General features: G+C 42.9%; 2 protein-coding genes across 5 annotated transcripts in view; one reads left to right on the top strand and one right to left on the bottom strand.

Annotated features, from left to right (window-relative positions):
* The window catches only part of TMEM41B (transmembrane protein 41B), a 37,427-nt gene extending 18,539 nt beyond the window's left edge, over positions 1 to 18,888 (bottom strand). The window contains exons 1-2 of one of the 3 annotated variants that reach the window (XM_029582604.1): positions 18,755 to 18,888; positions 340 to 457 (exon numbers count right to left, since the gene is read on the bottom strand). In XM_029582604.1, the coding sequence (XP_029438464.1) occupies positions 340 to 395 (56 nt within the window). In that variant the 5' untranslated portion in view covers positions 396 to 457; positions 18,755 to 18,888. Of the gene's footprint in view, positions 1 to 339; positions 458 to 7,913; positions 8,023 to 8,108; positions 8,575 to 18,754 lie in introns of those variants that run through there. The other 2 variants (XM_029582603.1, XM_029582605.1) reach the window with 2 other exon arrangements.
* A 2,067-nt stretch (positions 18,889 to 20,955) lies between these two features.
* The window catches only part of IPO7 (importin 7), a 70,080-nt gene continuing 65,015 nt past the window's right edge, over positions 20,956 to 26,020 (top strand). The window contains exon 1 of one of the 2 annotated variants that reach the window (XM_029583183.1): positions 20,956 to 21,155. In XM_029583183.1, coding sequence (XP_029439043.1) covers positions 21,072 to 21,155 — 84 coding nt within the window. In that variant the 5' untranslated portion in view covers positions 20,956 to 21,071. The remainder of the gene's footprint in view (positions 21,156 to 26,020) is intronic. The other variant, XM_029583182.1, reaches the window with a different exon arrangement.

The raw sequence follows: 26,020 nt of genomic DNA, 5'->3' as shown, positions 1-26,020 counted from the left end.
CAGAAGACGCAACCTTGCAGTGCAACTGAATTATACCCTGTCACGACTACGATATCCAGTTAGCCAAAGGCCGGCGGTAATGCTGATACGGCTGGCTCCCTGGGGGCTCACACTCCCCTCCATTCAATCCCGAGAAGGAAAGAAGGGTAGGCGTCCGCTACTACTGTACTGGCCTATAATGGTCAGGGCTGGTAAGGCACTTTCTGGGCCAGCTGGAGAAAACAAGAGCCCAAAACTGAAAACCTACGTTAAACGAAAAGAAAAGATCATACAAAAAAAAAAAAAATCGGCTATTCAAAGTGATTTAGGATGAATGAAAAGACCTCCTTCAGTACTTACTCACTGAGCTGTGGAAAGTGTTTATATACCAGAAACATCACAAAAGCAGCAGACATGAAAATGGAGAGTAAGATGAGGAGCGACGTCCGTGCTGATCCGCCCTCTGAATGGGCCTTCCCTGAAAAAGAGCAGAGAGTGACGGGACCGTCAGCACCAACGGAGCAAGAGCCCACACAAAAGAAAAACACATTTCCCTTTAACTCCCCAGGTGAAATGGAACACAGTTTCATGGGGCCAGCCTCCCGGACATTAAGGATCCGAGTCAGAAACCTCCCCAGGTCCCAGACTGGAGGCTTGGATGGCAGAACAGCAGCTTCCTCCTGCTCCTTTGTACTTCCAGCTCAACCAGACCCAGGGCTGGCATTGGCTTTCATTCACAGCTCCCTGGGTATTTTCTTTTGACCCCCTCTTTTCATATCCCCTCCCACTGCAGTGCTGGCCCTCGGCGGGGGCCAAGCACCAGGACTCCAGAACTTGCAATCCAAGGCCCCAAGCCTGGCCTCCCCCACCCCCACGGGGATGCAGACCTGACAGGAAACAAACCCGAGTCCCTCCACACAGCAGTGCATGGCTCTCTTTCCATGCATCCTAATAGGCCTCGCCAGCCAGGAGATCTATTAAAATGAGGTACATCTTCACAAGGCAAAACATGAACACCTTGCAAGTAATACACAACAATGGTATGAAAATGCAACCAAAATAAAAATCGATAAATAATTAAGCTAATATTCTGATAAACAGCTGTAACTTTAGCTCCATATAACATACATAAAACCACAGTATGATGGCAGAAAAAGACCAAATGGTCCATCCAGTCTGCCCAGTAAGCTTCCCATGGTAGTGCCTACCATGCAGGTTACCCCCAAGCCTTACATCAAGGATAGTAACTGCCGCGCCGTGCTGTTATCCCAAGCATAGTAACATTTCCACTTAAAACCAAGCAACTGACAGACCCATAGAAAATTACTGCTAGCAACATTTTTACTGGGCGAGGAGCCTTCTTGAATATTCAGATAAAGCTGCTTGGCGTGCTTTGCTTTTGGACTTAGTCACAAAAGCAGCCCTTTGCTTTTTCCCTGTCTGCATATCAGTACCCCAGGCCGTAAGAGTCTGGGCCCACGGTGGATGTCATCAGAGTCCAATTCCCTGCCCCCAGCACCACTGTCGAAGCAGACAGCGATGTTGCAGTTGCATCAAGGCTTATTGGTTAAGGGTGGTAATCCCCGTGCCTTCCATTAAGGGCAATAAATGCTGCAGATGTTAAGCCCAGTCCTGGTTTTCTACCCTCTGACCTGCAGCACACACATTTTCTATAGACTCTGGCTGTTTTACCAATACAATGGATCCTAATTAAACAAACAAACAAACAAAAAAAAGGCAGGACAACAGTGGGCTCAAACAGTATATAAACAGTCTTCAAACCCAAATTACACAAACATTTCAAACTGTCAGTAAGCAGTGGTTAGTGCAAGTGAAGATAAAAAAAAAAAAAAAAAGACAGTTTAATACAAATATTCAACGGCTGTTCATTAGTCTTTTAAAACAATTTAGAGGACAGCTCAATTAAACCATTAAGATAGCACTATTATATTTTGATTTAGGTTTCAGGTTTGAAAAGGTAATCGTGTTTAAAATGTGTTAACCTGCACGCAAGTCACTCTTCCCCTTTAACCACCATTGTGTAGATGAATAAATGAGATTTATTTATTTTTAAACCAGAAAGGGTATAGATTAGTACCCAGCTTCTATTAAAAACAAGCCGGTGCTGGAATACCCCACAGCGAGTCTGGGTTTCAGGATATCCTGAAGGAATACGCGCACAGGACAGATCTGCACACCATGAAGGCAGTGCGTGCAAGTTCCTCATGCATATTCATTGCGGATATCCTGAAAACCAACTGGTGGGTAGGGGAGAGGCGCTCCGGGACCAGCTTGAGAAATATTGCTTCCCAAGGACTAAACGCTATCAATTACTGCAGCTGACAGAGTACAATTTCAAAATAGTCTGCTGTTTGCTTTCGCCCAGCTGAACTGAAATGACCCTTGCCGTGTGGATTTCTAGGAGTGCAACCAAAATAACACACGATTCAAAGAACCCTGACCCCAAAATACACAGAGTAGCCTTCAGGACACGACTCCCAGCGAGCAGAAACCGGTCTAGAATATTTCAGATAAATACAGGGGTTTATTTATGAATCCGTTTCCCAGCGGAATCACATTTTTCTCATTAAGTTCAAGGATTCCAACGAGGGCTTAGAAAGCAGGAGGTGGCATCCACAGTTTGCTTTAGTTTCTACATTTCCGTGAGTCCAAAGCCTTGGGGACCGGCGCTACTGCGCACCAAAACTTGGGCAAAGTCAATTGCTTCGTGTGCTCTAAATCCTGTCCTGGGGGCCCACCCGCCACTCGGGTTTTCAGGAGAGCCACAATGAATATGCATGAGAGAAAATTTGCATGCACTGCCTCCATGACGTGCAAATTCTCTCTCATGCATATTCACTGTGGCTCTCCTGAAAACCCGACTGGCTGGGGGGGTCCCCAGGACAGGGTTGGGGACCACTGCTCTAAATGATGAAGCAAACGTCAGCGTGCCCCAACTATCACTTGTTTAAAAAAAGATATTAGCAGCCCTGTACCGCCTCTGCAACAAGAAGGCTTCCAGTTCAGAAGCCCCGAACCTGGGGGATAAAGTTCATCTATGCTGCTTTCATAGGTTAATTTTACCAAAGAAATTCCTTAAGGTAATGTTTTATGCACTTATTTTAAGATTGTATTTCCAGATTACAAGGAATGAAATTGGTACATATACAAGGGGTTCTTAATTAGGGCTTCCTACAAATCTTATCTGGTTTAAGAGCTCAGTTAGGGGTTGATTTTAAAAAGGCTGCGCGCACGCGTCCACGAGCAAGCGGTCCCCGGTGTACACGCATGTTATAAAAATCTGTTGGCCACGTGCACATGAGCGCCGGATTTTAAAATCCGCGCACGCATTTGCAGGGGGGATTTTCGAATAATACGTGCGGCGATGCAATTATGGAGCCAACTGGGAGGGAAGTTCCCTACCGTCCTGCCTATCCTTCCTTCCCGACCCGTAACCCCTACCTAGCTACCTGAAATTTTTTTAATCTTACCACTTACTGCTCCTTTGGAGCAGAAGTAGTTTCCGCAGGCCTCTGTCCCACCCAGACTATGCCCCCCCCGTTTTCAGGGCCTGGCACTTGTTCACATACCAGGGTTTACACGCGTAGCCGGGCCCATATTAAAATGTGCGCAGAAGGCCCTGCCATGCACGTAAACCCCGGGTTTTGTGCGCATAAGCCTCTGAAAATTCGACCATTAATGCAAATGGAAAATCCTAAATAAATTAAGTGGGATCTCACGCTCCTAAGACACGAGACTTTGCTGAGTAAGTGAATCTAATACAGAAACGCTGAATGTGACAATGGATCAGGACCAGAAGGTTCTTCTAATCTGCCCAATTTATTTCCTGTTACAATGCCATAGACCTAGGTTGATCTCTGGCTTTCCATGGAAACAGTGCTCTTCCTTCCCCTAATCTAACTCAGAATAAGATAAGAAACAGCAAGAAAACAGACTGGCTACTAAGAAGCAAGCCTGTTACCTTAGCATACCAGTTCCAAAGGGCCACAATGCAGTTCAACCTCAAGTATACAGTTTTATTTTGAAAAGCAGCTTGAACAAACCAGCAGTGCAGAATAAAAAAAAATCTAGAAAGGGGAAAGGGAGAGAGATAATGCTAAAAACCAGTGATATAACCTGATACATGATTTATCTATCAGGAGGGAATATCATTTATTTCCAGGCCTTAAAATAATGCAATCTGTTTTTATAGCAGTCATCCAAGAACATCAGTCAAAAGTTGAACACGTTGAATTGCTCAGCCATAAACCAAATTTTGTACAAGGCATTCTGTGCCACCAGATCCAAAAAACAAAAAGTGCTCAATATGGCTCTGTTCAGTGGCTGGAAATTCAAGATTACTCAGAGTCTCACTTAACTGGCAGCCAAATATGAACCAACATTTACTGACTCATCAGTGGCAGACATTTAGACAGCTACCTAATGTCAGCTTTTTTCCTCCCTTGCTAGTTCTCTCTTCAAACATCTTTCCACCTAGCTCCCAAAACAGAAACCTGCCCTGCCTTCTGTGTTTTCAGCAACCTACTCTGCCCAATATTAGACAAAACAGCTCCCTTTAGAGCTGCTTCCAACGTTGTTCATTCAACTGTTTCTCAAACTTTTTAGGCCATGCTCGCCTTCCCTGCTCAAAAACAAATGTTAAATTGTCTTTTTTTTTTTTTTTTTTAAATAAATTGCAGTAAAATATACAATTAAAGCTATGTCAAGCAAAAACATCTCACGTTTTTCGCAATCCAAATGCACACCCTGCCTCTTAACTTTTAGGAAAAGACTTAAGACTTGGTTATTCAAGCAAGCTTTCCCAGACACAATCTAATGTCACAAGTCACGGACTCAAACCAAGGACTTCAAAATATTCAGCCATTAATCATGCCATCTATACATAGCATTTAATTTATTTATATACCGTTTAATCGTTTATTCTTTCCTATCTCTTCCTTCTTATCCAAGTTCTGCTACCCTTGTTATTTGTAACTGCTCCTTCGATCACCACAGTTCTAGTTGATGTATTTAATGCACTCCCGTTTCATGTAAACCAGCAAGATATGTGCTCATGATTGCCGGTATATAAAAACCTTAAATAAATAAATAAATAAAATACCCCAGTTTGAGCGCCATCAATTTTCAGCTTCTTCCCTCCCCATCTGAAGCTGTGATGTTCCAGACTGAGGCTAAGCCTGCACCCAGGCCTACCACTACCTAGTGTGAAGAACTAAGCAAGCTAGAAGCTTAGACGGTAACTTTTCAACAGGCACATGGGTGCACGTGCTTGCATCCATTTTATAACATATGTGCGTATGGTGTGCATGTTATAAAACAGACTGACCACGCACACGTATGCGCACAACTTTAAGTGGGTGCACGCCTACGCATGCAAATGCTGCTTCAACGGCGAAAGTGGAAGGATTTCAGTAGCCATGCGTGCCAAAGCCATTTCCACTTTACCCAGTTCGTTACCAGTTCACCCAGGTAAGGAATAGGACTTCCAAACCACCCTAGTATAATAGCCTCCTGTTTCCCCCGACTTTAAAACCCCGCCTCTTGATTTTTATTTTGTTACTTACACTTCCTCCAGAGCAAACTTTGTAACTTACTTTGTAACCTTGTAACTTACGCCTACGTGCGTAAGTACTTGCGCAAATTTGAAGTTGAAATCCAGGAACGCCCATGCCCCACCTGTTTAGGAACTTTTGATTCGTGCACGTAGCAGGAGATAGACGCATGCCTTTTAAAATCCATTTGGCGTATACCGGCCCAAAATATTCATATATAATCAGGCTTTTAAAATTCACCTTTTAACACGGAACAAAGAGTCTTATCTGTATGTGCCAGGTAGAGAGACCCTGTCTAAAATTCTAATCACAGCTATGGTAAATGCCATCCTCATTATACACCAATCTGGCAGACAAATTAAAAAAAAAAAAACTAGAGTTCTGTTTTAGGTGACAAAGCCAGAACAAAACAGCTTTTTTTGCTCATGAGCTTCAATGCTGCATTGAGAATATCATGCATGACTCAGTTTTCTTGCAAGCAAGCAGAAAAGGTCATGAGTCACAGTATGAGGTCACAATAGTTTAATATTCACAGAACTGACATACTTGTAAATTACAGCAGTGAAATGCAGATGTCAGCAAGGAGACTGCATGATTAGGACAATATTGTGCAAGTCTTTTTTGTGTTGTTAATAGGACACGGTAAGAGGAAGTTCTACACAGAGTAAATCAGAGATCTACAAGTGGTAAGAGGAAGTTCTACACAGAGTAATTAGAGATCTACAAGTGGAAACACATGGAAAATGTAATTAAAAATAACCACAGAATTGCCTTATTGTAAAATTTCACTCATGCACTCGCTCTCTCCATTTCTAGGTCCAATGGAGTGGGTCCCCTGACCTCCTGCATACCATTTTGCAGAAAAACCTACAGATACCACACAACTATTATTAGAGCAGTTCTATAACAGCTGCTTCGATGACTTTTTTGATCATGTACACAGAGGAATGGGAAGTGCTCTAAGTGTCATATAGAAACATAGAAATGATGGCAGAAGATGACCAAATGGCCCATCCAGTCTGCCCAGCAAGCTTCCACACTTTTTTTTTCCCTCTCTCTCTCATACTTATCTGTTACTCTTGGCATTTAGTAACCTTTTGGTTCTATATCCCCCTTCCACCCCCCGCCATTAGTGTAACCTTTTGAATCTATATCCCTTCCACCCCCGCCATTAGTATAACCTTTTGATTCTATATCCCTTCCACCCCCGCTATTAGTGTAACCTTTTGGGTCTATTTCCCTTCCACCCTGGCTATTAATGTAGAGAGCAGTGCTGGAACTGCTTCTAAGTGAAGTATCTAGGTTAGGGGTACTAACCACTGCAATAAGCAAGCTACTCCCACGCTTATTTACCCAGCCTGTGCAATTCAGTCCTTGTTGGTTGTTGTCAGAATATAAATCCACTTTTCTTCATTTCCCCCTGCCATTGAAGCAGAGAGCTTCTCTGGATATGTACTGTACATGAAGTATCAGGCTTAATTGATTCGGGGTAGTAACGGCCTTAGCAAGCAAGCTACACCCATGCTTATTTGTTTACCCAGCCTGTGCAATTCAGTCCTTGTTGGTTGTTGTCAGAATATAAATCCACTTTTCTTCATTTCCCCCTGCCATTGAAGCAGAAAGCAACACTGGATATGCACTGAAAGTGAAGCATCAGGCTTGTTTGGTCAGGTGTAGTAACCTCAGTAACAATCAAGCTACTCCCCCCCCCCATTTTTTGTGAACGCAAATCCTTTTTTTCACATTTCCTCTTGCCGTTGAAGCATAGAGCACTGTCGGAGCCCACACAAACAAGGCATGTTCATTGTCAGTATATAGTGAACCAATCCCCGAGTTATAGAATGTGATGAGCCCTACACCAAATAACTAATAGCTATGAAAGACAGAAAAGCAAACAGCATAAGTAAGGAACACAGGGCAATTAAAAGAATAACTGAATTTGTAGTGTCAGAAACTTATGGGAACAATATCATGGGGAAAGAGTACTAGGAAGAAATAATTGCTGAAAATAAGATAAAACATTAGGTCAGACTTAAAACACAAAACTGCCACAATTTTTAGTCTCGCCCTACTACACTTCGAAAGCATCTAGACGAACTTTTGACATTAAGAGTCTGTCTTATGGCTCAAATGACAACAAATCGCTAGAGCTTTATTTCTTGGTGATCGACCTATTAATTAAAACAGTACTAATGCACACTGCTGTCTACAAGATGAAGCACATGGTTATTAATGGCTTCTGCCATAAAAATCTTACAACCGAAAAAGTTAGGCAACTCGAATGACTTAAGACCTGCGCAGCAGATAGGGGAAGAGGTCAGGGTCTCCGTAATACCGCCTGCATCACCACAATAAACCTACCGAGCCCATCGGTTACAAGCCCCTCTCTCGGTCACTCCTTGCTAATTCTGACCCTCAATGCGCCTTGATATGACGACACAGCGCGTCCTGCTACCGAGAGCACACAGCCAGCAGGGGAGACCCCGCGCCCCGTCATCCCTCCCCGGGAAACCTAAAGGTTTCAGGCCGCCGGCACCGTCGACATGGCGCCTTTACCTTTCAGGAAGTCCTGCTCCGCCTGCTCCCGTTTCGCGCCCTGCGGTCGGACGCATGCCGCCTTGCTTTCCTCCGCCGGCCTTCCTTTCGCCATGCCCGGAGCCATTTCGCTCTTCCCGGTAACGAGAACAGCCACCGCTTCCTCTCTACCCGGCGAGCTGCCTCTCGCGGCAATGGCGGCAAACTCGCCGGCTCTCGCTCATCCACCTGCGCCCGCCTCCCGACCTTTGCCCCACGGGCCGGGCGAGCCCACGGAACCCGGATGTCGTATGGCGTTCTTCGTATCGGCGCTCCTACTCTCTAAACCGCGTCTCTATGGTTCTTCCTGGAACGCGGCTCCACAGCCATCCTTGCGCGAGCGGGGGCTCCCTCTCAAGGCGCATGTGCGGAATTTCTTGCGCAACACTTGAAAGCTGAATAGGGAGTTTAAGGCTTCCTCTTCGTCAGGGTTATCTCTATTTGGTTCTGGGTTGTCTCCCTGGTGTTGCTGTGCAGTTCTTAATGCGCATCCTGTTGCTTTTAATGCAGCATTCATAAAAACAAAGATACTAGAAAGCATTTATAGTCCACCCTTTAGTGCCTTGCCTGTGAACGTATGTGGACAAAGGACAGCCGACACACAATGGCAGTAGATGAGGGCTGCTGGGAGTGTGTGGATACCAGAGAAATGCTGGAGGACACACAGAATCTGAACAAATATATAATGTGAGCATGTTGTTAGTTGATTGTGTATTTAGAGGCAGGAGAGCCTGAAGTGGGTGATTGGGATTCCTTAAAGGCTCAGATATAGGAATTAGCATGTGCTTTTGGCTCCAAATTCTGAAAGTGCCCAAAATCTGGGATTCTCCTGCTTTCAATCTGATTTCCAGGGGTAGAAGGAGGGAACCGTTTGCTCCAAGTCCTCTGCCTATCTGCACCATCATCCTAAATCCAGACCTGTCCTTGTATCTAAATTGGGAAGCACATGTTGAAAGAACGCTCCTGTGAAGAAGCTAGAATTGCCAGCCAGTAGAAAGGCTGTGGCTGAATCCAGGAAGGGTTGGTGGTATTGCCCATGCCTGCCTGTGCAAGTGCTCATAGGTGTCTCCTAAGAGGCTGGATTGTCAGGATGCACCTGTAATCCAGACCCCTTTTTGGGTTACTAACAGGACTTCCAACAGTCTAGTACAGTTAGGAAATAGGGGAGTATCCATTCTTGGACATCCCTCCCACTGGCGGAGCTGTAATGGATACCCTTGGTCCTGAGGTTTTATAGCAGAGCTCTGCAATAGGCTCTGGGGGCAGTCTAAGCTGAGAGTGAGAGGCTGTATTTTCCTAAATTGGATTTTGGGCCTACCTGGAGCCTCATAAACCATCTGAGACCCCTCCAGGGTAGGTAAAAGAGGTTCCACTGCTGTTCTCTCCACACGAGGTGCAGAGTGGCTGCTTTGCGACTAATTTTGGGATTTTGAACATTCATTTAGAGGATTCCTGGTGAAGGCCAGGGCCTTTCCAAAGCCCAGGGAATGGGGAACCCAGGGCTGAAGACGCCCAGTTGTTAGGGAAGGTCTGCCCAACAAAGCTGGTGACCTGTTGCAGCAGATTCCTGTAGTTATCTAAATTGGGATGAAGATTTATTTTCCAACATCTGGGAGGAAGCGTTTTTTTCTGCCCATCAAAGGGACTGGCCAGAACTGCAGTCCGCAAGGATTCCTACCACCAGGGATCCCACCGGAAGATTAATCTACTAACTGTGAGTAAAAGATCCACATTCAAGGGAGGACACCCATCCAGCATCTACAAAGAGCCCTAAGGGATAGAGACATTTTTGTGCCACTGGGAGGGGTTTTACGTCCATCCAAGGGGGCTTGGCTCAGAGGGAGCCCTGTGCAATCTAATACAGAAATGTGGAGGGATTCCTGGCCTACTAAAGACTCATGCACAGACTGAGAGAAAATGCAGAGATTGTACTGTGTGATTTACCATATTTAATTGTGTCATTCAACAAAACTGTATCAGTAAAGCATTATTTTGGACACTGCCTACGTGGTCCAAGTGTGGTTTGTCTGGCACACAACCCACAGCGCAGTAGTGCCTTGACAGTAAGTCATAAGATACTGATTGGGACACTAAGAGTGTCTACAAAAGAATCACTGCACCGTGGACCCTTACAAGATATAACACTTAATGGATCAAAGAGAGTCCAATGAGTGTATGAACACAGCTGGGCTTGATGGACCCTTACACTGATCCAGCATGGTAATTTATGTTCTTATGTACAGTGCAAGTTGTGATCACCTGGGACATTCCCATTCCAACAGATGAGAAGCTCAATGCTTCTCATCTGTTGGAATGGGAAGGAGAATGGGAATGGGAAGGAGAAAAACACAAGAAGAGCATTGCTGAAGTGGCAGAACCAAGTGGCTATTCTGTACACCACATGAAGAGAAAAGATCCTCAGATACCTAAACCTGGTAGACCATACTTTGGTTAAGAAGTATAGGCTTATTTCTCTCCTAAACGTTGCTTATAAAATGTTTGCAATAATCATTATGGCAAGGCTTCCCAAACCTGTCCTGGGGACCCCCCGGCCAGTCGGGTTTTCAGGATATCCGCAAGGAATATGCATGAGATAAATTTGTATATCATGGAGGCTCAGGATATGCACATTTATCTCATGCATATTCCTTGCGGATATCCTGAAAATCTGACTGGCCGTGGGGTCCCCAGGACCAGGATTGGGAAGCCCTGCATTAGGATAAGGACTGATCAGGTTATTGATACTTTGATCGGAGACGATCAATCTGGTTTTAGATTTATATAACGGATAATGCACGACCTTTTCACATTGTGATTTCAGTTGCACATACTATGACGGAATCGGTTGTTGCCATTTCCATTGACACCGAGAAAGCTTTGAGCATGGCGAATGTGATTATTATTTTTTGTTTGTTTTACAGTACTTTGGCTTTCTACAAAGCAGTACGCTTGTTATATCATCATCACTGCGCTTTTCTTTTGATAAGGGGATTTTATCCTCACAGATTAACCTCGGTAGAGGCACCAAAGAAGGCTGTGTCCCTTTTTCTTTCTAATTTCTCATTAGAACCTCGACCGCTAGTTCTGCATCCAGACTCGAGAATTCCCGCTCAGGATTCTGATTGCAAGTTATCTTCTTTTGCAGATGATGTATTATTATGTATTTAGCCATTCCAGTATTAACTGACGAAGAAGCGGGTTTGTTGTGCTTAGGAGGTGCTAGCATTAGGGGCTTCCTTTATGCTACGTTACCCATGTAAATGTCATGTTAAATTTCATTCTGATAATTCTGTCTTCTTTTCTCCGATCGTTTATCGATGCAAGAAAGAGCTTAACATCATCTCCAGTTCCCATAGCAGAACAGTAGGCTTGATTTATAAATATGTACACAGGGGTTATTTTGATCACAGCTGTGGTCTTTTCTTTTTATTGTTTTTCCTGTTTTTTTCGACCCACCCCCCTTTTTTTTATTTCCATGTTAAAATGCTTTAGGATCTACAATGATGTTACTATGATTAATATTCTACCTTGTTTTTTGTATTTGATCTTTTCCATTTCATATTATTTTACAAGTTATTGGTTTCATGCTTTGTATACATAAAATTCTTAATAAATAAAGAGTAAAAAAAAATAAAGATGGTGATTTTGCAATCTCTGGCTGTGAGTCATGTATTGTGATTTTCTGCTAGTTATTTATTTAAAAAATTTCGAATCTGCTGATGATCCATGGAACTCAGTGGGTAACAACTGGACGTTGTTGTCCATATTGGAAGCTACCACCCAGGAAAAAGATCTAGGCATCATAGTTGAATAATACTTTAAAATCGTCAGCTCAGTGTGCTGCAGCAGTCAAAAAAGCAAACAATGTTAGGAATTATTAGGAAGGGAATGGTTAATAAAACGGAAAATGTCATAATACCTCTATAATCGCTCCATGGTGAGACCGCACCTTGAATACTGTGTACAATTCTGGTCGCCGCATCTCAAAAAAGATATAATTGCGATGGAGAAGGTAGAGAGAAGGCAACCAAAATGATAAAGGGGATGGAACAGCTCCCCTATGAGGAAAGGCTGAAGAGGTTAGGGCTGTTCAGCTTGGAGAAGAGACGGCTGAGGGGGGATATGATAGAGGTCTTTAAGATCATGAGAGGTCTTGAACGAGTAGCTGTAAATCGGTTATTTACACTTTTGAATAATAGAAGGACTAGGGGGTATTCCATGAAGTTAGCAAGTAGCACATTTAAGACTAATCGGAGAAAATTCTTTTTCACTCAACACACAATAAAGCTCTGGAATTTGTTGCCAGAGGATGTGGTTAGTGCAGTTAGTGTAGCTGGGTTCAAAAAAGGTTTGGATAAGTTCTTGGAGGAGAAGTCCATTAACGGCTATTAATCAAGTTTACTTAGGGAATAGCCACTGCTATTAATTGCATCAGTATCATGGGATCTTCTTAGTGTTTGGGTAATTGCCAAGTTCTTGTGGCCTGGTTTGGCCTCTGTTGGAAACAGGATGCTGGGCTTGATGGACCCTTGGTCTGACCCAGCATGGCAATTTCTTATGTTCTTATGTTCACAATGGTAGAAGTACAATAAAACCAAATGATGACGAAACATACAAAACTAAAATAAGTACATCTATACAGTAGCTCTTAAAATGGTCTTGTTGAATTGGAAAAATACCCCATATCTCAATTTTCATTTCTAGTGGAACAAGGTGTGCCTGTATTCTACATGAGAGAAGGCTGCAGCAATCAGATATGTGTAATTACTTGAATGGATGCCAGGAAAGGGTCTAGCCACGTCACATTACTGGAAGGTGAAAAGTTCAGCTGCTTTCTATTTAAGCTCTGATGTCAGCTTTCCCTCTAACATATTTCATCTTTCTGCCATAAAAACAGCTCAGACAAGTGGGAGGCAATCTTTAGATCCAGCCTGGAGAGCACACCCTAAATCTCAGTTGCAAAAAGTAGTCTGTTAATGCTGTGATATTTGTTCTGAAAAGAATGTTTTGAGGAAAAAAAAATTTCAGTCCTGTGATTTGTTTTTTCATTTTGGTGATTCCTGCAACGCATTACAAAAGAAAACATTGCAGCTGATTACCAAACATGCAAATGGTAAGGCTTTTAGCTGCTAAATGCACTGGAATGCCATCATGCAAGTGAAATCTTTCAGTTTAGGAGTTCACCAAACAATATAAGAATGAAATAGAAATTTGACTGAGCATGTAATTCCTCTCTTCGAGCAATGAGGTCTGAAGTTTATTGATATAGTCCAGTCTGTCCTCCTCATTCCTTTTTGCATGTTCTCATCATCCAGAAGCTGCTGTTTTTTTTCCATGGTCTGGTTTCACAAAATGTGTGTTAGGCATAGCAGTCTATTTCGGTCGATACCATCTGCTGATTTGCATAAGAGCTCAGGAAGGTAAGAGCACTGCACCAGACAGGGTGTTTTTAATTGATTTGTTTTACATCCTTACATTCTCTCTTCCGTGCCTTCACATAGAGGCTACAAGAACAAATAACGTACACGTAGTCGTAGTGTGAAAAGAAACCCCTCACCCTCAGGGGACTATGGAAAAATAGGGCTCGTCACCCCTGCTGTTTTGGGGCCCTGAAAGGACAACTCTCTTGGGTCCTTAAAAGCTGTTGTTCAAGAGGACAGTCAAGAGATAGAGATGATATTCAAAAAGATATTGGAGTTACTGAAGAAGTGGAGCCAGACAGCTGCTCTGTTAACATTCTTTGCTCCAGCTGCACCCAGATGTGACACAAAAAGGGTTCTTCACCCACATACTGATGCAGCTTTTATTTGCTTCCAGATCCATCAGACCCAAATAAAGGCCATTTAAGAGCTCCTGTACTCCTGCGTAGGCTGAAATATGCCCAGAAGGGCCTTTATGCAACTCCCATCAAAGTCTAGAGCACCCATTTTCTTACTTTTCTTTTCCCTCTCCTGGCAAAAAATGTGAAACCTAACTTAAATAGTAGGTGGCACATGCCAGAAGAGGAAAATATGCCAAAGATTTCTGCTTTATAAAAGCCAGACAGCATCTTCTTATGGCCAAAGCCACTATTAACAACACAGTACTGCCTTTCCTGCAGATCAGGGCACTTGGGTAAACCCTAACTTCTACACCACCAGCTTATCACTGTTACATATATTACTCCTCCCTTCCCACATCTTCACATGCCTTATCTCCTATATACACACATATCTTTCACTCATATTCACACAGAGCATGGACATGAAGCACTTACATGATTATTCCATGCCTCTGTCACATACTGTAGCACTATTACATACTTTCTACATTGTATGACTACTCCTACGGACAAGATTATCACACATCTGCACTTACAACTTCTGCACTATACATAACACAACCCCCACAACTAGACAGAGTAGAGTAATATACAAAATTATTTATTTACAAGGGAGGCCCCTCGTTATCGTTCCATTTGATGAGATAACTTTGTGAATGTGTATTATGAATATCCTTTGTTTTATGCATTTTTTTTCCTCTTAACTCAATACGGTGTTACATTTTGGTGTTCAGTTGTTGATTTTGCATGATCTTGGGCTAACCTAGATCTTCGGGCAGAGCACATAGGCATCTGGTGGTGGACAACAGTGTTTTCAGCCATCCTGAGCACAGGAAGACATGTGATTTGCTTTTTCCAACTACTGGAGCTTGTAGAAGGACTGTAGACACAGAGATCCCTATTTCCAAGGAAGTGGTCATTTGTGTTCTCCTCTTTTTTTATTGTTGCCAATTTCATAAAGATTCTCAGTACTAGCACTGCAAAAACAAACAAACAAAAAAAAAACCCCAGCAAGCAAAAAGAGATATATATTTGGGGTAAATAATAAGAGACATTTACTACTGGATATAGGAAATTTCCAGAATTCTGATACTATAAAAGAATGGTCAACAGAGTAAGAGATATTTTGCATGGGGTAGTGTTTCCAAATCGATTAGTTTTGCATACACGACAGAAATGAACCTTACTCATAAGCCAGGGCATATTGGATATGATCTCAATCTCTCAAATTTACTGCTAGTGCTCTTCTTAGTATTTGCATTGTGCCAAAAACAGCCTCCTTCTGGAGTTCATAAGATGTAATATATGCAATATATCAAGGTGTATGCATATAATCACAAAAAGAAATCCCAAATATAACATTCATATTTACTAAAAAATATACAATTTTATTTTATAAAATCATACAGAATACTTCTTTTACAATATCATTTTAGAAATCACACACTTTCATGTATTACATACTCACTAGATTGCAAAACATAACATGTTAAAAACACACCCCACATCTCACACACATTCCATTTTCCTCAAACCACACACACAAAACAATATACAGAATGTTATGCCAATTAAATAATCCACTGCTATCATGCTGCAGTCTAAAATGATATTTAAAAGAAGTTCATTAATATGTATTTGCTGCAATGTATTATTTGATATGTATTAATGTTCACTATAGCCATGATATTCTATATGATGATATAAAATAAAATTATATTTTTGAGTAAATATATATGTTAAGTTTGGGATTCCTTTTTGTGATTATATATATTTTATGTAATGTTAGGAAACTAAATGCACCTTAGTATTATGATAGTACCTTATATAGCAAGGTGTGCTTTTTTTTTTTCTTTTTAAGCAGACTGGTGGCACCTCATACAATTGGGATTATTTCTGTATCGATACACCATTTTCTTTGTCAGCCATAAATACTATGAAGGATGCATGAAACAAAAAGTAAGTTCTAAGGTGGTAATATTCAGCCACTGGCTGGCTTGCAGAGTTAGCCAGATAAACGTAGCCGGCTAACTTTGGCTGGATAGTTAATGGCGTTGGCCATACCATTGAACATATCCAGCTATCTTAAAGACAGCTGGATCCTTTTTATCTGACTAATTTTAGGCCTACTCTAGGATATGACCAGAGCTGGCCAGATAAATTATCCAGCTAACTCCACCGCAGAATGCCCCTACATTATCCACTTAAATGGATATTGAGTTGTCTAAAATTTAGCCCAATAAGTGCCCAAAATATTTAAACATCTGCATTTAGCTGGGCCTCTAAGTATTTAATAATAAATCTGAAGTGCTCATTTTATTTGCACCCAAACTGTAAATCCTCCTAAATACTAGTTTGGTGCTCATTCTGCTTCTGTAGCAAGTGAGTGGACCACATCAGATTTTACTGTCAAACACGTTTTTGTGGGTTTGTCCCAGTTCAGCTAGAAGAAAGACTTTCAAACAATGATTCAGGTTCTGTTCTGAGAAAAATAAAGCTCTGGACTGCTTCTTCGTTCAAGTTCAGGTCTGGCAAAGTCCTTGGTTGGGCTTCCAATTATAGTTTGCAGTTTCAGGAGCCTTCTGTCCTGATCTGATGCAAGGCGCACTCTTCTAATAAAGTTAGTCCAAGAAGAAAAGGTTTCACCTAGAGCAGGTTTGCTGATCTTATTTCTGTGTATTCAAGTGGAGTAACATGGCAACCACCACTACTTTCCTGTTCATGGTATGTATTCTGCTTGTAGGCCAAAGAAGCAGAGGCAGAGGAATATCATGGGTCTCCAGCATGGGGGGGGCCAATGCTTGCCTCCCCTCTTCCTCGCTGCCCAACACCAGTGCCGTCTGCTCAGAACTTCTCTTCTCCCCCACCTCGCCCCAGTGCCCATCACCAGACACTCAATCCCACCCCCCAATAGTTCTCAGCAGCCTCGCCGCCTGGCAGGCCCTTATCCTATCTCCTCTTTGGCATGGGTGAGGCTGCTGGCCTCCTCGTCCCGGATGGGCCTTGTTGCCGCCGTCCCTTTCTTCCTTGAAAACAGCAGAGGTGATGCTGGCGGCAGCACTCTAGGTCTGGGCCCGTGGAGCAAAGGTTGCTGGCGGCAGCGCTCGAGCAGGCTCTCTGGGCTGGGCTTGGCTCGCACGGGGGCAGCAGGCCTGTGAGTTTCCCCGCCCGGATTCTACTGCTGCTCCACTTCCTGCCCCCTGCAGGCCTTGGCTGCAATCAGGCAGGGGTGAAGGTGTTGGTAGGTAGGGGCATCCGGGACTGATACAGCAGCACTCCCTAGGGTCTCCCCAAATTCACTTCTGGGCTGCTCAGCTTGTTCCTCCCCCCCCCCCCCCCCCGCCCCCTACACACAGCCAGGCACTTGAAGTATTTGATGCTCCTGTCGCTCTCGTCCCTCCCCTCCTCCCCATTACACCACAGAGCAAGAAGTAACTGCTGTGCCAAAATTACATATAAACAAAAGTCAAATCCCATAAGCACCAAGACTGTATTCCAACTTTCCTCGCCCCAGCTGCTGTTATGCGTTTAGCTGGCACTCCCAGAAGTGGCCACAGTAAAAGTACATTGATCTTTTGTATCTGAGCATTCTTGACTAAGTGCCAGTAAAAAGTTAATTTGGCTAAGAAAACAATAGAGGGTATGGTTCCATGGCCCGTCTAATACTTAGCAGGTTACTTCGGCCTTTACAGAAGGTTCACACATTTCCAGGAGGGCACTACACATAAAAAGTGCACTGAATTCCTTCAAGACATCTACGAATAACAGCACTTATGCTAAATTCATGGCTTAAACTGGACTGAAACCTGCTGTACAAAGCTCGTTGATGCCCTGTAACTTCTTGTATTTCTATAAAAGAAATCACGCGATTTAAAAAATAGGAATAGTTCTGTATCAGAAGCACCAAGCCATTCAAGCTACGAGGTTTATTTATCAACTTGAGATCTGTATTAATACACATTAGTAGTGAAGAGCCCCCGGCTGCAAATAATAGGAGTTGTGTGAAATAACGGACATTAACCTGCTTCACAGATTGATGAATACAACCCGTGTTTGGTTTTCTTTGCATAACAGATGCCAAGTCGTGAATTCATTCCTCTACATTAGCATCTTCACAGGTTTTGATTTTACTGATTGAAATATATTTTGGCAGATAGAGCTAACAAAGCATAGGATTCTGAAATTTACTGAGATACAATGGTTTCTAGTTCTTTGAAATACAATAATCTTTCTTCAAAAGGGCAAAGACACTTCGGTTATCTTCGATTGTAACAGTCTCCAAGTCATATAAATCTAAAGAGCTCCATTAGAACCCCTTGCCCATCCACAAACAATTCTGGTTTGGATTTACTGCTGGATTAACCCAGTAAAAATAATCCAGTTTCCTCTTCCTCCCAAACACACCTAAACAAGAGATTACAGCCACACCGTATAACAGAACTAACTCTCAGGACTTCAGTAACAGCAACTTAAGAAAAAGAAGCAATGCAAATACTACACCAGGCCCTAGAACATTAATACACCACCTATTGGGATAACAGAACAAGCCGGACTGCTACAAATCCCTACAGAGAAACTGCACGCTAGCAGCAATACTGCAACACAGAACGACCCTTACCTAATACAGAAATAAGGGTCTGCAATTTAGAGCTAGAAGAAACATGCAAACAAAACCAAAATAGAAAGCCTGAGAAACCAGACTCTGAACAGTGGAAGGCTAAAGAGCAAAATATAAAATTATAAGAAATGCATATACCCAAAGATGGCAGCTTCCAATTGCTAAAATCTCAAAATTTTTTTTTTTTACCTTTGTTGTCTGTTCTTTTTATTTTTCTGATCAGTTGGTGCAGATTTCTCTTTTCCACTGTCCCTTTGTCAGTCTTTTCCTAATTCTTTCTCCAGGGTCACTCTTCTCTGCTTCTTCTCTCTCCTATCTTCTTCCCTTCCTCTCTCTCTCACACACACACACACCCCCTCACGATTTCTCTCAAAGACTCCGTCACACACACAAGCTCTCACTCTCACATTTTCTACCACACACACAAGCTCTCACTCACACACCCAGGCACCCATTCTCACACGCACGCACCAAGGCTCACCGCAAACCCCTTCTTTGCCGCCACGAGGATAGGCTCTCATGGTGGCCTTGCTTCAGTGGGTCGTCTTTTCCGCCCCATGGCCTCTCCTGTGCCGGGAAGTTAAAAAAAAAACAAATCACATGATGGGAGCAACTGGCCCACCGGGGAAGCCCAATCCCCCGATAGGGCAATCCGCCCCTGAGCAGCAGAGGCGGCAGCAAGCAACCGACCAGACACCGGCATCCTGCTTCCTTTACTTCTGGCCAAAGTGGGGCACAGACTGCCTTGGGTGAGAGAGAACCCCTGTTTATTTAGGTAGCTAGGCACAGAAAGATGTTTCTGGGTGAAGCTGGAGTGTCTCTCCTGGGTCTAGATCTCACACACGTTTCCTGCCGGTCACGTCAGTGGCTGTAACAACAGAATGGGAGAAATGCATTTATATAATTTATATTCTGTTTTTCAGGCATTTCAAAGCAGATTACATTCAGAGCAGAAAGGGCATACTCAGCATTTTCTGGTATTCCTAAGTTTGCTACAAAATGCTGTGTAGGTGACACATTTTACTTGATGGTAGGCATAGTTAACAAAGTAAGGGAGATGTTGTATTATATAATCCTTCTTCAAACCAAAGCTCAACAGCATTTCACATCAAAACAAAATAATACAATTATCATATGCATTATAATAATAATCTAAAATATCATTAAAAAACTGTGATGCAAACTACATCCCTCTCACTAGGGAAGGATAGGCTACAGTCCATCTAATCCAATGGTTCCCAAACCTGTACTGGAAACCTCCAGCCAGTTAGGTTCAGGATATACACAGTAAATATGCATGAGATAAATTTGCATGCATTGCCTCTACTGCATGCAAATTTATTTTATGCATATTAATTGCGGATATCTTGAAAACCTGACTGACTGGGGGTTGCACAACACGAGTTTAATCCAGGATTCCCAAAGCTTGGTCCTCAAGGGCTGCAATCCAACTAGATTTTTAGGATTTCTAAATGAATATGCATGAGATCTATTTGCATGCACTGCCTCCATTGTATGCAAATAGATTTCACGGATATTCATTGTGGAAATCTGTTATCTGACTGTGTTTTGGCCCTCAAGGACCAAGTTTGGGGACCCCTGATTTAATCATTCACTTCATTAGAGCAATTAACAAAACAACTCACCTTAACAAAACACTAATACTACTACTACTTATCATATGGGCTGTGGAAGATCTGTTGTATTTGCAATGTCATAAGAATATAAGAACATGCCATACTGGGTCAGACCAAAGGTCCATCAAGCCCAGCAACCTGTTTCCAACAGTGGCCAATCCAGGCCATAAGAACCTGGCAAGTACCCAAAAACTAAGTCTATTCCATGTTACTGTTGCTAGTAATAGCAGTGGCTGTTTTCTAAGTCAACGTAATTAATAGCAGGTAATGGACTTCTCCAAGAACTTATCTAATCCTTTTTTAAACACAGCTATACTAACTGCACTAACCACATCCTCTGGAGAAGTCCATTACCTGCTGAAAAGTGGAATACAGATCAAATAAATATAATATGTCCCCTACAGTCGAATGCATGTATCGGGGAGCCAGGATACTATAAAGGCTTTTTTACTGACAGCTTTCCTCCTTCTAATCCATTTATAACATAGACACAAGTCAAACTTGTTACAGAAACTCTGGGCCCAAAACAGGTTTAAACAAATCGCAGTCTGGCATTTCTGAAGAACCTTACTTCTAACCAAGAAGGGTTTTCAGTTTTCACAGCCTGCAATCGCTGACAACTGCAGATGGGGCCAGCGCCGAACACGCCCGCCCGGGAGGAAAACTACAACGCCCAGGCAGCTCCGCGGCAGGACCGGAAGTCCTCCTACGTCCTCCCAGAAACCCGAGGGGGTCTATCCGGGGCCTTGGCGCTTCTCTTCCTTTCGCGCCGGTTGCTGGGGAGCGGCGGGTCCATGTGCGCAGCGAGCAGCGCTTCTCTCTAGGCGGCGAGCACAGTCCGAACGGTCCCGGCCCCCCCCCCCCCAGACATGGACCCGAACACGATCATCGAGGCCCTGCGGGGCACCATGGACCCGGCCCTGCGCGAGGCCGCCGAGCGGCAGCTGAACGAGGTAAAGGCAGAAGCGGCCGGGGCCTGGGCAGGAGGCAGCGTGGGAGAAGGCCGGGCCGCGCCGATGGGGAGATGGCTTTGGAGCTAACTAAAAAAAAAAAAAATAAAACTGAAAGAGGAATAGTTTGGTTTTTGGGTTCGTGCTAAAAGGGCGTCATCGGGAGCGATACACGGGCTGAGGGGCAGTGCCCCGTCTGTGGCAGCCGGCCGCCGGATCCAGCGCTGGGAAGTCCAGTCCCAGGCCCCGGGGGGGGGGGGAGGCGTCGGTCGCCGGCTTCTGCTCACCCGGCTGCGAAGGCTTCGGCTGGGGAGGGAAGGCCGCGGGAGGTTCCGGAGTGCTCTCCATTTCCGTTGCTCCGGATCCGACTCGGGCGATGAGTCAGTGCGAAGGCGCCGGTGAAGCGATCGCTCGCTTTCACTCTGGGCAGCTTCTCCTGCCCTCTGTTCTTACAAAAAGACACCTTTTATCTGTTCAGGGACGACGGATTCCGCTTGTGGTGGAAGCGGGAATGGCTCGTACTTCCTGTGTGATGGGAGTGTGAAAAGGTTCCCAGCTTCTGGTTCTATCCTATTTAAGGGGCAGACATTCCAAGCCTTTTTTTCATACACGCAAAATGGGCAAATCCCTTTAGTGCAGCAGATCTTAAAGTGCACATTCTTTATGAGATCCATTGAAGAGTTTGCCCTCGTGTGTTTAGGTAAAATACATCAGGGTTACCTAGCTTGTGATTATCGGTATAATAATACATGGATGGTTTACATTGTTCAGATGTGAGAATAAATTTGTGCCAAGGTGGTAATTTTTAGGGATATGCTTTCATTGGGCCATTTGTTTCATTCATTTTGTGGGTACTTGCATACCTCACAAATGTATGGTACACCTGCAAATTAAGGACATACGTGTGTACCATCTGTTCTTATGAAACAAATGGCCCAACCACTGCACATCCCTGTTTTTAGCTTCCAGTATTTCTTTCTAGGAGAATTGCTTGATTTTAAGAAGACCTATTTGCTTTCCTACCTTAAATGAAATCTTTTAAACTTTTGGCAGCGTTCATCCTTGTATTTTATATCCTTTGGACAATTGTCATTTCCAGAGATAGTCGTGTGAAAATTGTTTTGAAGGTATAGTGAATCAGTAGTCATCGATTTACAATTCTTTGAAGCGTTATTCTTCAAGTAGTATCTCTAGGTTCAGTAGTCCAGTACTCATGGGAGTGTACTGTATTATAAAAGTCAATTTCTCTGAAACCTTATTGCTTATGTGCATGAAATAGTTCTGGTTTACTCCATGTTAGGTGAATTATCCAAAATTGTCTAAATAGGTAAGGTGATGCATATAGGGAAAAATAATCCATGCTGTAGTTACACGATGTTAGGTTCCATATTAGGAGCTACCACCCAGGTAAAAAATCTAGGCATCATAGTGGATAATACATTGAAATCGTAGGCTCAGTGTGCTGTGACAGTCAAAAAAGCAAACAGAATGTTAGGACTTATTAGGAAGGGAATGGTAAATAAAACTGAAAATGTCATAATGCCTTTGTATTGCTCCATGGTGAGACTGCGTACAATTCTGGTCGCCGCATCTCAAAAAAGATATAGTTGTGATGGAGAAGGTACAGAGAAGGGTGACCAAAATAATAAAGGGGATGAAATAGTTCCCCTATAAGGAAAGGCTAAAGAGGTTAGGGTTGTTCAGCTTGGGGAAGAGATGGCTGAGTGGGGGATAAGATCATGAGAGGTCTAGAATGGGTAGATGTGAAATCAGTTATTTACTCTTTCAGAAAATAGAGGGACTAGGGGGCACTCCATGAAGTTAGCAAGTAGCACATTTAAAACTTTGGAGAAAGTTCTTTTTCACTCAATGCACAACTAAACTCTGGAATTTGTTGCCAGAAGATGTGGTTAGTGCAGTTAGTGTAGCTGGATTTAAAAAAGATTTGTTAAATTCTTGGAGGAGAAGTTCATTACTGCTATTAATCAAGGTGTCTTAGAGAATAGCCACAGCTATTACTGGGATCAATAGCATGGGATCTGCTTAGTGTTTGGGTGCTTGCCAGGTACTTGTAGCCTGGATTGGCCAACAGGATGCTGGGCTTGATGGACCCATGGTCTGACCCAGTAAGGCAGTTTGTTCTTAGTGTCTTCTCATCAACATGCATTTATTTATTTTATATTTTATTTTAAATTTTTATATACCGGAATTCCTGTATGCAATACAAATCAGTCCGGTTTACAAGTAACGAAAGAGGTTGCCCTGGTCTGGGAAGTTAGACCTGGGTTTTTTTACATAGAACATGGAACAATAACAATAAACCATTGAACATTATTACAAATAACATAGAGTGTAACAATAGCGTTTAACAGATTTAACCTTTTTTACAAGGAACTTTAGTAGCGAATATTTGCATGTGATGAGCACTATTAGCTTTGCAGGGGGGTTGGAAATGCGTTTTGGATGCTCTAATCCCCTTATAAAAGACAGGGGTTGTGGATGCGCATCCAAAACCCACGTTCAGCCACTGGTTAAACAGTGCACTCAGCTGAAGTGCATTGGCCTCACCTTGCCTCTCTGCTTTCAGACTCTGGCAAAATTAGAAAATGTCCGGTTGGTGTTTTGACCTGACTTAAGTTGAAATACAGTACTACCGGTATGTTTCTTTATATTCTAAGTTCAGCACTATTTTGTATGGCCATTCTCAGTTTCCTCGGCTTCTATTCCTAGAAGAATGCTTTAATTCATATTAAAAATGTGTATTTAAGAAAGATAAAATTATTCAAACCTTCCTGGCAGATTCTTTCATTCAGCCATTTGGAAACGTTATTCTGTTTCTTTGTTAATGGTGGTTCATGATAATCACTAATCCTATTTAGAGGAATGTTGGCTCATTTTTTTGGAAGTAGTGGGTTAGTGCAAGCATGTGTTTCTGATGGGCAACATGGTAGCTTTGTTTCTGTGCTTGTGTCTCAAAGCAGGTGCGACGTTTGTGCCAGATTCTATATTGTTTGTAAACTGCTTTCACCACTTTTCTTTTTGAATATATTTTGTGTTGTAACACTTTACAGGACAGCCTGGGCTCAGTGCTGGGATGCCACAGGCTTGTTTTCAGACGCAGGTTAATGACAGGCAGAAGCCCAGAAACTAGGTAAATAAACAAAAAGAAACCAAAAACACAGCCCTGAGCTTTCTAGTTGGAGCTGTTACACATTTAGTAATACGGTAGAGCACTGTTTATCCAAAGATCTATGTTAACTTGTTTTATGTATGTTAACTTGTTTTATGTATGTTAACCTGTATGTATGTTATGTAAACCTGTTTTATGTAAACCTGTTTTATGTTAACCGACATGATACGAATCTCCGTGAATGCCGGTATAGAAAAACTCAAATAAATAAAAATACAAAATAAAAACTTTTAGTGTGACATTTCTGCATGGGAGTAACCTGCACAGAGGGGCAGTTACTATCCATAACAGAAGGCATGGGGGTAACTTGCATGGAGCAACAGTTACTACCTCAGTAAATAGCTGAGCAGGCTAGATGGACCATTTGGTTTTTAGCTGCTGTCATTAATATGTTACTATGGGAAAAGCTATTATCCAATAATCAGTTGGCTTCATATGATCCATTACCCAGGATGGCCTTAGTGCCAACCATTCCGCATAAAGCGATGCTCTGCTGTACTGACATTATCACATAAGCCCTGTTAAACTCTCTGTGCTTTCTAGGAAGCTTATCTGGATCTAGTACTATACCCTTTAGACTCATGAAAGAAGAAGAAACTGGCGTAAACGAGACTATTCTGTCAGAGAGAGTTTTGTTGGGGATATGGATTTCACACCCCTGAATTTATTAATTCATTATGGAAACAATATTTTGTAAGTCTTTCTGGGCTTACCAGGGTAGAGCTCTTCAGCTGGGGGAAGAGAAGGATGAGGGCGTATGTGATAGAGGTCTATAAAATCCCGAGTGAAGTGGAATGGGTAAATGCAAAGATCTGCTCCTTGAGCAGCACATTTAAAACTGGAGAAAATATATTTTCTCCCAACGCACAGTTATGCTCTTGAATTCATTGCCAGATAATGTGATAAAGGTGGTTAAATAGCTGGGTTTAAAAGAAGGTTGTACAAGTTCCTGGAGGATGCGTCCATAAATGGTTATTAACCAGCTAGATTTGGAAAGCCACTGCTTATCCTTGGGCATAGGCAGCTTGGGATCCTACCAGTTACTTGTTACCCAGATTTGCTATTGTGGGAAACAGGTTATTGGGCTTGGTGGACCATTAGTCTGACCCAGTTTGGCAGATCTTATGTTCTTATGTCCCTAAATTCTCAGTTTATCGAACTGAATCATTTTTAGCATCAGCTAGAATAGTGTATTTCAGTTGTTTGTCATACATATCTTTTATCTGCCGACGTGTTCTGTGTTTGTTGGGCCTACTGAGGCTGCCTAGTTGCCACTACTTGTACGGTAGCTCTGAGTGTCACCTTTCCTTGGCCTTTACCTCTACCCTCTGTGCTAAGGAGATTTTTAAGCTGTCAGCCATACAAGCCACATCGTCCTGCCCACGTTCTAGGCACCCTGCCACCTCACCTAATCTGCCAGTATACCAAAGCCCTACCACAACTCTCTGCTGGTTGATCTTGCAGCCTCTACCTGGAAGCCTGACCTAGCAGTATGCATATTGTCACATGATGATTGATTATTATACTTGATTCATTTAATTGGAAACCATTCTGATAGTTCAGACAATAGAAGAGCAGTATATTAAATGCCTAGATAATATCAACCCTCAGAGCAAGTAGGTATTGTTGACTGTCTCATTCGGCCTGTGCTGTTGCAGACAGATGTTACGATATGTTT

The sequence above is a fragment of the Rhinatrema bivittatum genome, chromosome 17 (genome assembly GCF_901001135.1).
Source record: "Rhinatrema bivittatum chromosome 17, aRhiBiv1.1, whole genome shotgun sequence".
NCBI lineage: Eukaryota > Metazoa > Chordata > Amphibia > Gymnophiona > Rhinatrematidae > Rhinatrema > Rhinatrema bivittatum.
The sequence above is the reverse complement of the archived record's forward strand: the minus strand, read 5'-3'. Positions and strand labels throughout refer to the sequence as shown.